This window comes from Idiotropiscis lumnitzeri, chromosome 16 (genome assembly GCF_059441095.1).
Source record: "Idiotropiscis lumnitzeri isolate Australia: NSW breed Sydney's pygmy pipehorse chromosome 16, RoL_Ilum_1.0, whole genome shotgun sequence".
Classification (NCBI taxonomy): Eukaryota; Metazoa; Chordata; class Actinopteri; order Syngnathiformes; family Syngnathidae; genus Idiotropiscis; species Idiotropiscis lumnitzeri.
The window spans coordinates 10,876,703-10,891,476 of NC_142406.1; the positions used below are offsets into that span (position 1 = coordinate 10,876,703).

General features: G+C 44.4%; 1 protein-coding gene across 4 annotated transcripts; it reads left to right on the plus strand.

The window, feature by feature from the left end:
• Positions 1–229: 229 nt before the first annotated feature.
• tax1bp1a (Tax1 (human T-cell leukemia virus type I) binding protein 1a) lies at positions 230–13,593 on the plus strand. 4 transcript variants are annotated; one of them, XM_088318857.1, is made up of 17 exons: positions 230–333; positions 1,282–1,495; positions 3,933–4,035; positions 4,639–4,829; positions 4,950–5,105; positions 7,035–7,183; positions 7,441–7,531; positions 7,608–7,793; positions 7,937–8,188; positions 8,294–8,485; positions 8,570–8,642; positions 8,996–9,435; positions 10,557–10,643; positions 11,476–11,695; positions 11,803–12,020; positions 12,126–12,208; positions 12,271–13,593. In XM_088318857.1, exons 2-17 carry the CDS (start codon positions 1,307–1,309, stop codon positions 12,479–12,481), a joined length of 2,841 nt encoding a protein of 946 aa, XP_088174983.1. In that variant the 5' UTR covers positions 230–333; positions 1,282–1,306; the 3' UTR covers positions 12,482–13,593. The 4 variants fall into 4 exon arrangements, with proteins under 4 accessions (XP_088174983.1, XP_088174984.1, XP_088174985.1 ...); XM_088318858.1 differs by having other exon boundaries at positions 12,274–13,593; XM_088318859.1 differs by having other exon boundaries at positions 11,476–11,662.
• The last annotated feature ends 1,181 nt before the right edge of the window (positions 13,594–14,774 follow it).

Consider the following 14,774-nt stretch of genomic DNA (forward strand, 5'->3'; position numbering starts at 1 on the left):
ATTCTCAATTTAGCCAATAGGAATGAGCAAAAGGCGGGATATCCTTTGTTTTCACTGTTTAAATGCTCTTCAATCGTGAATAATCCAAAAATATCAGTAATACATCTGAGATTTTCTGTTATAGGGTGGATTAACGAAGAAAAACAACAAAAATGACTCTTTAATGGAAGTTTTCCTTTCGTTTTTATCAATATCTGCAGTCTCAGCCTCCGGTGTCACCCCCTCACCCCGGAAGTTGTCAATCGTCTGCTTTCAGGAAGCGGCGCATCATCATCATCGTCTGCGTTTTCATAACATCGCAGACAGGACAGGGTCCAAAACAACAATCAGCCCGTGAGATATCCCCTCTTTTCTCAATCGGAGTTCTTTAAAATGGGTGCCGTTTAATTTATAAGACAATTTATCACCCGTGATCCTCCCTGTTGTCTGTGGAGCCATTCTCTGCGCGAGCCTCGTCACGAGTGCAATGCTTAGCTAGCTAATGACTTGACACGACATGGCCTGTTCCCAGGCTTAATGTTAGCTGATTAGCAACCACAATTGAGACGACGACTGCGTAGTCAAGATCGAATGGCCTCAGAGTTGAGGGCACGTATGTCAGTTAGCATGACCATAATAACAACGGTTCAGGATTGGGTACCATCAGTATCCATCAGATCTTTAATTTTACTGCTCATTTGTTTACATCAGCGTTTTAGTGTACTGATTCCAATCTGATTCTGAAAATTACAGCAACAAATCCACCTCATATTACATAATGTGGTAGTTATGTAGTACCGATGTGGTAATAAAGTTCAATATAGGTAATAACATTGATTAAAAAAAACACTCAATAGTATAATGAAAATATTGTGAAGGAACTGTCTTTTTTATCGTGCACTTTGTACAATAATGTGCATGACATCATGTATGCATGTGTATTTGATGTGCACTCTTATGTAAGTAACTGTGTCAAACTTGTTTACATCTTGGGACAAATCGTAGTTCTGGTTGCCTTCAAGTGGGCCTTTTATAATTGTGAAAACTGTCAGTTATAATCACTAGGGCTGGCATGGTTTAAGTTCACAAAATACATAATGAACTACTTGTGTGTGCAGGAACAAATGTAAAGACATTTAAAATGAAACAAGTATGTTTTTGTAATGTGTTGGTTAATGCTCAATTTTCATGATGGGTGACGGGTTTTGAAAAGAAGTGAAGGAAGCCATGGAGGGCCACATCTTACCCATTATAAAGGAAGCCATTGTACGTTAAAAAGTAAACTTTGCTTCTCTTCCACAGACAAATGAAGTGAGCAGCAGATACAATGTCCTCGTTTCAGGTGGTGGATTCCTCACCTGGCAGCAGCGTCAGTATCATGGAAACGTCCAACTTTGCCCACGTCATCTTCCTAAATGTTGGCAAAAGTTTCCTGCCTCAGGCACCCCTGGAATGTCGCTATACTCTCACCCCTTACATCACGCCTCACCCCAAAGACTGGGTGGGCATCTTTAAGGTAAATCATATGCTCATTCACAGAGCCTTACAGAGAGGTTGGGGGGGGGGGGGGGGCGGAGAAAACATCACAAACCGCTTTGATTCTTATTAGGACCTCTTTCCTTTACCCATTTGTGTCCTCCTCGCCATCCTTCCAATTACTCTTGCATCGAGCCTATATAATTTTAGACCTAATTAACAGGAAATGCAATGTAAGAAACTAAATGCCCCCATTAAGTCAAAAGGCAAACATTTCATCGTTGCTTTTAAGACATCGACTTCAAATCGGCCGGCTCAATTAAAAAGCAGTAAATTTGATGGAAGTTTATTTGGAAAATGGTTTGATCCGTGCTAATTAAACTCGTTTGATGGTTAGGACTTAACACGTCTGATGTGTGTGTCTGCTCTCGCACAATTCTAGAGGATCTGGGTGTTGTCTGTGTATTAAACAACATTCCCAACAACATTCAGTGTTGTTCAAATCATATATGTTTCTGTACTAGAGTGGATCCTGCCAGGATACAGTGATGACTCACTGCAGTGTGGCTTGTTTTAAATCAGTTGTGCACCGGCGCCTCCTAGTGGCCGAAAGTGTTCACAGCCTTTCGTGGACGATATAATCGTGTGGATTGCCTGTAAACACCTGCATTGTACACTCTTGTCAACTTTTTTCTTCAAATAATTTTCCTATCAGTCCTTTAATATATTCCTCACATCAAATCTTGATTTTGTTTAAATACGGTAAAGCCAACAGCTGTCTAAAAAGCCCCGTGGAGGATTTTGGTCGTGGCATGTTTGTTGGATGAGCAGGGAGAAACCCGCCGCGCAAGAGTGTAATTTAAGTGTCATCGTGCTGTTCACTCACACCTTGGCTGAATGATTGATAGTCACCGTGCCTGTGATTACTTTATAACATCACTGCTGTGCTGGAATGCCACACCATACCAACGCGAACGCCAGTCAACTTCACTCTGCAATTAGCAAAATTATTTATGTCTCCTCGCTGCTCTGTTAACACACGTGAGCGGACAAGCCGGGCTGGTGGGAGGCCATCGCGGGCCAAGACAGATAGGACTGAGGCACTGCTTTATATTTTTTTCCCCATGAAATTCATCACAATTTTCCTCATTTAAAATAGGATAAGATAATCATACCTGTGGCGTTAGTAGATTTTGATTTAGTTTTAGATTTTCCAAAAGACATGCACAACTGCAGCTAAGCCCCTGTATCTTTTAATCCTCCTCCCACATTAACTTGGCTCCTGTCACACATTTTCGTGACATGTTTCAGTCACAGGTGTCACGTTCCTTCCTGCACAGCGACTAACTGCTGTGCGGTTGCCGTCCAAGTGAAAAACTCTTGTGTCGCTGCATTTTTTTCCTCATAAGTAACAAAGTGGTTATCACACGCATGAGTGCAGCTCTGCATGCGTGCGTGTGTTTGGAGCAACAGGTTTATGACACCGAGGCTTACTTTCATCATCTGCCACCTAGCAACACATGCAGTCCCAATATCTCCCTTGCGCTTTTGTGTAAAATTGTCACCTTTTTCTTTGCCTCATTTTTTCACCCCAGCAACACACGCACGCGCGCACGCATGCTCGCTCCTGACCACTCCTCCCGCAGCTGCACCACTTTTTGGAAATCCAAACAGGGGTAGGGACAGTGGAGAATGTGGTTTAAATTGTTGCCCTCATTGTTTTTTTATTGACTTCTCAAAAAGATGCTCTTTATTACTGTTTGAAGCAGGATTATGGAGATGCTACCGCGCAACAACTTGAGTGTGAGCTAAAACAAAACAATCTAATGCTAATCCAGGTTTTGATGAAGTAAATTTACGAGTTTTTCATTGCAAGCCGTTTTAAATCATTTTATCTGATCGTTCAAGACCCACAAAATATTGTGTCCTGTGACAGTTTTAGCGCCAAACCTACCCCCTAAAGCAGTCAGACGCTGTTCTTTCACCAGAAACAACTGTTTCTAGTGTTATCCCTGCTTTTGTAATCAACAGTAAAACATGGGTTGGTTTCACCTAAAAACGCTGGTTTCTGACTAAAAAGCGGAGAAAACAAGAAAAAAAGACAACATTTTTCACTTTTGTAGCGCCTGAATATATAAAAGAACAAAACCAAGACTCAAAACTTTTCTCAGGAGCGTACTTCTGTTTATACCAAACATAATCCATACTTTTGTCCGTGGGAACTTTTCCGACTTTCACCGTGTTGATATTTGTCTCCCGGATAATCAATGTGACAAGCACAGATTCACCCAAGTCTGTGCCTCGGCGCAATTAAAACTGTGAAACACTGCTTTACTATCTCTGTGCCGTTCTTGTGACTGAATGTGACTTCTGAATATATAACAGATATTGCATAAGATGTTTTTGATGACGCACACAACTCTGTATAGACTGTTGTGTGGAGTAAACATTAATGCTTTTATTTGGCGTGTCCGCAGGTGGGCTGGAGCACGGCTCGAGATTACTACACCTTCCTGTGGTCCCCCATGCCTGAAAAATATGAACCAGGAAGTACCGTGCACAGGAATGTGGTGTTTCAAGGTACAGAAGCCGCACACACACACACACACACACACACCACTTTAAGCCCGCGTGCCGACCCAGGCTTTTCCCAAGTAACTTCACAATTTTATGACGCATATAAAAAGCAGCACTTTTATTTAATAAGGAAACATAACCGCACATGTCAGCCTGGGACCGAAGCGCCTCTGAAACCACGCTCGCACACGCACACACGGTAAGGGTCTGCAAACTAGTTTTACTGTCCCTGGAATGGGTCAGATATTACACAATGAAAATATGAGCGCCATGCTGCGGTTGTGTCACTCGTCAGGAGAAGCAATTTGCAGACGGAATCCCTGCACTTAGCGTCTTTGAAATAAACGAGTGAAAGATCTTCAATTCACAGAAGACAGAAGAGTTTTATGGGATTTTATTGAAAATCCAATGCTTAGTGCTAGGCAGACACAGATTATCAATTCCGTCCCTGCAGTTAAATTATTTTTATTTTTTTTTTAAATAGCCCAACTGATACAATTATACACCATCATTCTTCAATCAAAAGGAACACCAAGCGTTACGATGACAGCAATTTGTGGTTTAGTAACACAATACTACTGATAGTTCCATTGTTATATCTTCTAGGTTACTATGTTCCCAAGTCTGATGGGGAATTTTACCAGTTTTGTTACGTGACACATGGCGGCGACATAAGAGGGGCCAGCACACCGTTCCAGTTCAGGTCAGCCACGCCCACCGAGGAGCTGCTGACTGTCAGTGAAGATGACAGCAATTCGGACATATTGGTGGTCACCACCAAGACTGGCCTGCTTGAGGTATGAATTATTGGATAGATGACAGGTCATTCTATTCTCTTCAGCCTTGGACACACACCACAAATTGTTCTACAATAAAACTACCTATTTCATCTCAACGTCATTATTACTGTTTGGCAGCGCGTGGAAGAGGCGCAGCAGGAGCGCCGGGAGCTCCTGAAGGCCATGCGGCTGCTCCAGGAGGAAAAGCAGCAGCTGCAGGAGGAACAGAAGCGACTTTCCCGGGAACGGGAGCAAGAGGGGGAGACATGCTGCTTGCTGCGCACACACAATCAGGTTGGATATTAAAACAATAGATAAATAATAAGACGCCGCGGTCTCCATCCAACAGTCCACTGATGTAAATATTTCACAAACAGAAGGTGATGAAGTGTGTACTTGTTTTAGGTGTGCGAGTGGGTGTGTGTGTGTGTGTGTGTGTGTGTGCACGGACACACATTTTGTAGCTGGAGCCGGTTCCTCACCAGTGATCACAGGTCTGAACGCTTCAAAGGCACCGGATTTATGAATAATCTGCATCCAGGCTCAAGAGACACACAATTAGCTCCAGCATGTGTGTGTGTCTGTTTCACACTGTGTGTATGTGCACGACGGTCTTTTGTCTGCGGCTTTAACGACCCGGCTCAGTGGGCCAGAACGAAATTGCCACTCCGATTTCCCGGGCATCTGGCGTCAGGGACGATGCCATCGCAACCACAGAGTTAACAAACATGACGTCAAACGTGCACTCATACACATGCAGGTCCACTGGGCTCCTCAACGCACACACACAAACACGCGTACACAAACGCTCATTATGCTCGCAAAGCCTTTTTCTGGCCATGTGTGGAATGAAAGGAGGGTAGTTCACAAAACCGCCTCACCCAGGCTGAGGGACAAACACCGCACAGTCACGCGATGGCTTTATTTCCTCTGTTTCACTTTAAAATGGTTTAACCACTGAAATGCAGATGAAGCCATTTATCAAATTAGATTGACTGTCAAGACATGTTTGTAAAAAAGAGATTTTTTAAATTTATTCTCATGAAGCGCTTGTTTGCTTCGCTTCCTGGTTGCTAATAGTAATAATGGCTAATTTGACAAATTAGAAAGATGTAATCATATTTATCATCTTTTATTCTTGTGTAATATCGCCCCCTAGTGGCGCTGTACAGTGCAGCGTAAAAGTAAGCAGGCTGCTTTGAGTTCGACTTTTTAGTTACTCTTTTAAGGGCAAAATCGCCATAAATTTCTGGGTAACACACACACACTCACTTATTACTACTCTGATTTTTGTTCAACTACATTTTAGGGATGTATAACAGGTGCGTGCTCGTCCACATTTATTTCACAATAAGCATGTCACGCCTGATGAAAATAATCCTTTTGAGTTTTACATGCTATGCTAAGTACATTTTTTTGCGGCTGCTAATTTTATGACCACACTTTTTTTTATAAGGTCTTTATGAACTGCTAAACTGCTTCCCAAACAGCAGCCATAAAAAAAAAATCATAGAGTGATGTTGGCAGAGCCAAGCCCTTGAGGGTCGTGGCCTCTGGACTTTAACTGTGTGCATGTCCACTTCAGACGTTTCAGTCCTTCTTGTGTCCCAGCGCAGTTATGTGTGCGCGTGTGCATGCACTGTAAATAAATTACAATTGAGGGTGTGGAAGAGTGCTCATTTGGTGATTTTAGTCACACCTGATTTACTGCTCTTTGCTACTGATTGACTCACAAGTTCAAACAAGTTGTTAGATGCAGATGCACCACGTGAAGAAATTTTTCACACGGCACAAGCCACTTGACGATTGTTCACGCATGCCTCTGTTACATACCGCTACTGTTATTTATCATGTTGAGCCTCAGACTCTTCCACAGTGTGAGCAACGTCCCAGTTATGATATATATCGTGTATATTTCATTCTTAAGTCAGCGGCAGGAAACGACTTGAATGGTCCGCAGGCGATTCAGGTGCTGTGGGAGCATTTGAAAAGAGGAAATGAATTAAAACACTTGAAATAAATCACTGTATCATTCATATTTCCATGTTCAATTTTTTTTTTATACATCGCCTTACCTTGTAATTCTGAAGAAGTCAACACTTTATTGCTCTGCTGAGATACAGGAGCAAAACATATATGAACAGCTTGATGTGAACCACCTGTACTTCAGTCCTCGGTATAGCGTGATTCACGTTGAGCCAGCATATCCTTTCTGTTGCTCAGGAGCTCCTGCGGTCCTTGCAGTGTGTGTCGGAGGAGCGGGAGGAGGTGAGGAGGAGGCTGACGGAGGCGACGGATCGAGTGCGCCAGCTTGAGGAGGACCTGCTGGGAGTCACTCAGAGAGGCCTCCAGAAAGAGACCGAGCTGGACTGGTGAGAGGCGGGGACCCGTGCACGTTTCCTTCAATCATCATTCCTTTCTGTGAGGCACTGTTGAAATGAAGCCGTCGAAGCTTTCATCACTGCCTCCTAATAGATAATTAGGAGCTATTATAAAATGAAATCACGCCTTTTGAAAATGTCAGTAAAAACGGAGACACTGATTGTGTCCAGCAAGTGTATCCTTTTAGTTCCAGATAATTTGCCAGGGCCTTGTTCAGTTTGGCCCTCTTCTCCCTTGAACTCTTTAGCCTGCGTGACCGTCTGAAGAAATTAACAGCCGAGCGAGACAACCTGGACAGCCAGTTGAAGAACGAGAAGGACGAGAGGGACCTCTACAAGGTGAGAAATGGAAACCGCTTGATAACCAACGAAGAGTCGTCAGTCTGAGCCGTTTCTCGTCATAACTCTTGGGCAGGCCCAGCTGCGCAGCACTGAGCTGGAGAACACCAAGCTGAGCGCCGAGATGCAGATGCTGAAGGCAGTGGAGCTCAACCGGGAGGTGACGATCGCTCAGTTCCAGGAGGAGCTGGACAGGCTCAGGAGCTGTGTGGCCCAGCGGGACAGTTTGGAGAAAGAGTTACTCACATTCAAAGCTGATAAGGTATTTGTGATCATATGCAAGCTAGCTTGACAGACTGAGGCACGGCTACATGTATCAGAAAAACTAAAACTAATACTAAAACTAATAAAAACACAAGCAAAGCATTTTAGTGAAGAAGAAAAAAAAAACAAAATTCTTTCCAGGCCGATCTGGCACGTGTCCGCGAGCAACTCCGTCAAGCCGAGGAGCAGCTCGCCGCGTCCCGCCAGCAAGCGGCCTTGCTGGCCTCGGAGCTCCGCGACTCCGCCAACGCCCGGGACCACTCCATGACCGAACTATACCGTGCCCGCCTGGAGGCCGACAAGCTCCGCGCCAGCCTGGCTGAAGCGCAGGCCGAGTGCCAACGCATGGAAAGCCAACTGGACCGCATGAGGAGCTCCGCACACAGGGAAGTGGTCAGTAAATCACGACAATAATTTGGATATTTACGTATTTCCTTGTATTAGGATCAGTTTAAATTTGCTAATTATTTACATTCCGGTAAAATGTTCTCATTTCAGGGTGTTGGGACCAGTGGAGAGCTGGCATCTAGTGTGCTGATCGTCTCAGAAGTTGAAGCTGAGCTGCAGAGGGAGGTGGAGGAGCTGAAGCTGCGTCTCCACATGGCGGCCGAACACTATAAGGAAAAATACAGAGAGTGCCAGCGGCTCCGCAGGCAGGTGGCCAAACTGAACACGAGCGAGTCGCACGCGGTGAGTGAATGTGCGGTGAAACCAGAAAGACGCGGCAAACATAATTACGCCTTCACGTATTTGCAAATGCTTTCCTGTGCACAGGAGCACAAGAGAAATGCATCGACCGAGACAGTCTTGGAGCCTTTGACCCCAAGTCCTGATTCGCCCACAGCAGGTATGATTTTTGCAGTAACAATAACATTTCAGGAGAAATGTAAGAGTAACATCAAATCCCCTCTCCCCGTTTATTTATTTTTTTTGTCACGAAGATTTGTACAAGTGAGGTAAGGCAACCTCGGAAAAATATGACCAACTTGAAAGCAAATACCTTTTGTCAAAAGCTTCCAAAAATGCTGATAAATCACGGCTTGTTTTTTTGCCTATCCAAATGGCTCCTTTTTTTTTTGTCTTATGCAAAACAACGCGAAGAGTAGGGATTTTATCTGCTGGCTGCTTTTTTTTTTTTTTTTAAATAGTTGCTAAGAGGATAATAATCTTGGAATTCCTATTTGATTTATTTTTTTGCAGCAAGTATTGCCGCAGGTGCCCTCCAAGAGGCCTCTACCTTGACAATCTGCACTGAACTTGAAAACCTGGAATGTACACACAGCAGCACAGAGACTGAGGAGAAGAAGACGGCGAACAAGTCAACGTGGAGCGCAGAGGCGGATGTGAACCAGGGAGAGGAGCGAGAAGAGAGGAGAGAGGACAGCCTGCGGCTGACGAGCTGGGTGGAGGTCGAGACCAAGTGGGCGGGCAGCAAGGGGAACGCCGAGACGGAGCAGACGCAGGAGAAGGAGGATGGGGAGCTGGAGGGCAGGAGAAGAGGGGATGACGAAATGGCAGAGCGGGAACAGAGTAACTCCGTGGAGGAGGAGCTGGCACTGATGGAGGAGAAGTGGAAGGAGCAGTGCGCCATCAATGAGACTCTCAAACAGCGTCTGGCCAATGAGGAAGAGCGATTTCGAGTGAGCTGGCCATTGTACTTTTTTGATCCTCTCATTCCGCATTAAGTTGAGCTGCAGAATCGAATGAGATCCTTTCAACTGCAACCACAATATTCAACACGTCATTTTGCTCTTTGTCGGATCTCATTACATTGCTGTTGCTCATAATTGAGTTGTAACAGTAATCCAACAAAGCAAAAAAAAAAATGTGAGTAGTTAACGCCCCATTATAACGGCTGTCAATCGTTAAAACGTAAATCCCATATCAGTTGAAAAAAATTATTCCATATCTGTTTATAACTCATCGACGTTAACCAGTCGCCACCAATCCCTCCAAATAAAGTATATACACCATTATTTTAGTTCCCCAGCAGCGTCTCCAAAGTTAAAACGAATCTGCTTTTCAGTACTCGAACACCTTGCACCTTAACATGAACCGAACGACTTTTGAGAGCGAGCGTGTTTATCGGCGCTCTAAGCAAAAGCCCCCCCCCATCCCCCACTCACTCCCCCGTCTTTGATCGGACCTCCTGTCTGAGTTGAGGGCCTCGTGCGTCCTGTGCGCCTCTTAATGGCCGACTAGGGGGGTGGAGGGGGCCGGCCGCCGACCGCCATGTTTTACGACTGTTTACATCAGGCACAGAGGGGATGAAGCCAGAGAGACAGACAGACAGACGGTACTGCTGACTCGCCACCTGAACTTCACCCTCTAATGCTGCGCCATAAATCCCTCAGAGGGGGGGCAGCAGAGGAGATGAAAGAGAACTGGGGCGGGGGGAGCGAAAAAAGCAAACACAATTCAAGAGTTGGGAAAGTGGGCCGGACAGACAGACATGAAGCAGAGAGAGAAGCCGAGGGGATTTGGAATCTTTGTAATGGGATGAAATGAGAGACGACGAGACGTCCACTATACCACCGTGTCTCCCAGATTTACGGCCATCCTGTTTTTCGGCGGCCCGCGGTCCAAGATCAATAACAGATCAACAATGAAACTCCTGTTATCAGGGATTGTTTCTCTTTCAGGTTCCCTGCAGGCGCTCCCAAGTTGAACTAAAACCTCTGGAGTGAAATGCACTTTTGCTGGTTATTAACTTCCCATTCCGCGCGTGTGTGTGTGTGTGTGTGTGTGTGTGTGTGTTTAGATACAGATGGCAGAGCGGACCAGTGAGGTGATGGAGTTAAAACATGACCTTGCCCAAGCTTTGAAAGACAAGGAGCGACTCCAGGAGGTAGGGCTGGGTGATTTAAATTTTTTTTTTTTTAGTTTCACTATTTCTGACAAATGTTGTATTTGTGGAGTGCAAGAAAAAAATGGTCAATAAGTATTGTGAAAAAATAAAGTACTATTCCCCTTGACTGTTCGACCTTTATGATCGTACAGCAATAGCAAAATAAAACATTTAAAATCAACAGCGAAAGCTCATTTATCAAATTATTTGACAGAGAGGAAAACAAAGAACATTTTCCTGATAATTATAGTTCTGGTTAATTTTATTATTCTTGTCTCGTTCTATCATGTCAAAAATCTGGGCTGATTACGTGATTTTTAGCTGATCCGTATCAGCCATTGAAGTTGGAAATAGATATGGAATCAGAGATTTATTAAATAATATAAAGTCTCTAATAATAATAATAATAATAATAATCCTGATACAACAACAAATAATGCAAAAGTGTCATTAAGCTATATTTGAAAGCCATTTATTCCTCGGAGTTGATTCAGAACATGCATCTGCTCTTTAGCCCCGTCCTCCTCGCCCCTATCCTCCCTCTAATTAATATATTCATACCTGCCTGGTGCCATTCTTCCATGCAAATGCCAGGCGGCGTGTCTGTTTCACCTCCCCAACCCTGGTTTAAATGTTAAACCTGCTAACAGAGCACTAATGAAGTCATCCAGGGAGGTCGGTGAGGGGGGAGAGCCCAAGTCTGACACCCATTACAGTAATGAGTAGGCTACTAATGCTAGTGCGTCACATATTATCACAAAGGGCAGCAACACTGTCGAAGGAAATAAAAGTTGGGACCACTTGACGTGAAACTCAATTTCTCCCCTCACAGGAATTGCATCTCTTCCTGAGTCGGCGTAGAGAGCAGGATGCCCGCGATGAAGGCGCTGAGGTCAGGCAGCCTATGGTGCTGCGGTACCCGCTGCCCTACCCCCAGGACCCGTCGCCGCCGCCACTGGTACCACAGAGGCCCGCAGAGCTGCAGTTTGGAAATCCATACGCCACCGACGCCATGCGAGGTGCCATATTGCATCTGTGTGGCATCATGCTCGGTCGTTGGTAGCGATAGATAAATGCAATCATCATCACCAATTTGGTGTTTTATTTATTTATATATTTTGTTTTATTTATTTCTTTTTTTTATTATTTATTTATTAAGACCAGGAAGCAGATATCTCACTAACTCCCGAGCAACTGAGCCGTCCGCCACCCGAGGCCCCACCTTGCGCCACTCCCTGCGCCCCTCCGATCACCCCCACAAATCCGAATCCCGGCTCCGTGGCACCAGGCTGGGACAGAGACGTGGTGTGCATCCAGCCGTCACGCAGCACCAGCCCCCCGGAGACTGGGGAGAACCCACCTGAGGAGCCTCAGAATGTAAGAAAGGAGTTTTTTTGAGAGTAAAAAACAAAATCCAATTTAATTTTAAATCACTTCTCTTATTTTTGGGAGTGTTGTTGTTCATGCTGATGTGTGTTTTAGGCGGGTGTCGGGGATCAGCCATCTTGTGAGCATCAGTCCGGCAGACCTGGTGAAACAAGAAGCGGCTTCTGCTTTGACTCCAGGTACATGACTTGGCCCACCTTGTGCACTTTCAAACTCTAATACTAACGCTTGTCCTTGTCAGCAGCGACGTCCACAAGCGCTGCCCGCTGTGCGAGGTGATCTTCCCGCCGCACTTTGAGCAGAGCAGCTTCGAGCAGCACGTGGAGAGCCACTGGAAGGTTTGCCCCGTGTGCTCGGAGCAGTTCCCCCTCGACTGCCAGCAGCACCTCTTCGAGAGGCACGTCCTCACGCACTTCGACGGCCACGTGCTCAACTTCGATCAGTTCGAGTGACGGCCCCTCCCACCCGCCCGTCGTCTGCTGTGAGAGGTTCGGCTGTCGTTACGTGTACAATCATCGGCACTTTTTGCAGGTCACAGGTTATGTCAAAGCTGTTTGAGAAGTTATCCACGTTAAGGTTCATGCACTAGTATGTCCACACGATCACTAGTTTTACGCATATTTATTTCATAATGTTACTTTAGGCCTACTAGTATGCATTTAAACCTTTATGAGTAAACATCTGTGCAACACTACCAGACCAAATTAGTAGGCATGGGTCATGCACTAGTAGCTTGCTTATCAAAGATGTTCAATAAATTCTCAAACAGCTTTCCATATGCCAACATACAAAAAGCTTAGCTTCCACTTTATCCTTTATTTTTTAAAGCTGATATTTGTTCCTCTGAAGCACCTTTGGTAGTGCATGTGGATGTTACCGGTTTGTGGTGAAAACAGGAAAAAAACACACACACACACACACACACAATCTATTGGTTGTAAAAAATACAGACATTTCAAGTGTAAATGCAAAGTGAGGTATCGACGAATGGACTTCCAAACCAGAAGGCTGCTCTGCTTCAGGAAAGAGATTTTAAAAATAATTAATCAATCAAAAAAAGGAATAGATTTTAATGTATCTGCACTCACAAAGGCTTTACTCTGAATGTAATGTAAATATGGAAATACTGTATGTGTGTGATGTGTATTGTCACTGCCCTCGGTTTGGTCATGTCGGTGACTGCCGTGCACTTTCTGCTTTAAGTTCAGGTGATGGGAAGATCCTGAAGACGACGATAATAATGGAAGACCATTTGAGCATTTTTTTTATTCCATATCCTTGATATCCATGTTTACTAGTACCGGGGTGGGCAAACTTTTTGATTGGCAAGCCACAACGGGTTCTAAAATTTGACCGTGGGTCCAGACCAGGAGCAGACGGATGGAGTGTTTTGGCCACCTCATCGGAGAAAAAAAAGAAAACAAAAAACATGTAATTTTAAATAAAAATGAACAAAAGCATTCCAACAAAATATATGTCATTAACATACCACAGTATTAGAAAATAAAACATCAACAAGGTTTATTTATTACATTTTTTTTCAAGTTCGGCTGGCCGGATTAAAACGTTTGGGCCGTAGTTTGCCCACACCTGTACAAGTAAGTGCTTGAACCTCACTAGTAAGACAATGCAGTGCAAGTAGTACAATGACTGTGGCTTACTAGTAACATCTTTCCCCATTTCGATTATTCCGACATTGTTACACATTAATAGATGAACTTTGGTGTTCTAGTCGGACGGTAGGCAACCAGGAGTCTTCTGTTACGTTGGCCTAGGAGTATTACTAGTGCATCTTTAATTGTGTACTAGTGAGCCAAAAGTGGTGGATATCAAATCTATTGAAAAAAATGCTTAAACTGTTTTCCATAGTCGTGTAACGCTCATGTACGGCCAGATTTTGAAGTTCTCATGAAAAGTACGGTATTTTGCTCTGTATGCATGTTAGACCTCATGAACGAATGTCCTCCTACATGGCTCCGGATCACCGCTGTCATTACGTGAGCCCTGACGGTGTTGTTTATTCAGGCTTTTACAAAACTGCACACCAATCACAAGGCCAGCGTGTGTGAGTGGCAAAAATCTTGATGAATAAATGAACCTATCCAAGCACATATAATTAGATTTTTTTTTTTGTAAGACAACACAACGTTAACCGTCAGTCTTTATTTTTGCTTTTTTTTTTCCAGGCAGGTACCTGGTTACATTGAAGCAGCTTCTCTTTTGTATAGAAAGACATTACACCCCCCCCCTTCCCCGAATACAAAACACTTATGTCCACGTTACATACGAAAATATAATTTAAAAGCACTTAACAAAAGGACATGTTACGATACATTCACTGTACATTGTAAATATGGGACTCCCGCTTGTGTGGGTTGCACCCACCCGCCTTCTCAACGTGTGTTAATACTGTCCTGTCATTGGTCCTGCCATGTTTGGAGTTGTTACCATGACGAGTGTAATGACACAGCTGCTCTGGTTCATGGAGAGGAATTTTCTTAATGCACAAAAGAAGAGTGGAGGATGAGTGCAAATGTCACTGGACCCATCACAAACACAATGGGCTTGTGGTTATCAAACCCAAACAACACCCCCACTGTCCTGCTTGCTCCACAAGCGTGATCTGGCACCGAAACATGACACATCCACACACTAAACGGCACAATAACACTCTAGGCTGATGTCTTGATATGCAAACACACGCTCATCTGGAATGCGGTCATCTACAACACACAAAACAGGTTG

What these genes read in the sequence shown, in the direction of transcription:
- tax1bp1a (XM_088318857.1), top strand. Translation starts at nt 1,307, where the DNA reads ATGTCCTCGTTTCAGGTGGTGGATTCCTCACCTGGCAGCAGCGTCAGT. An exon ending in ACTGGGTGGGCATCTTTAAG is followed by an intron (nt 1,496 to 3,932) that starts GTAAATCATATG and finishes GCGTGTCCGCAG; the next exon opens with GTGGGCTGGAGCACGGCTCG. An exon ending in CCAAGACTGGCCTGCTTGAG is followed by an intron (nt 4,830 to 4,949) that starts GTATGAATTATT and finishes ACTGTTTGGCAG; the next exon opens with CGCGTGGAAGAGGCGCAGCA.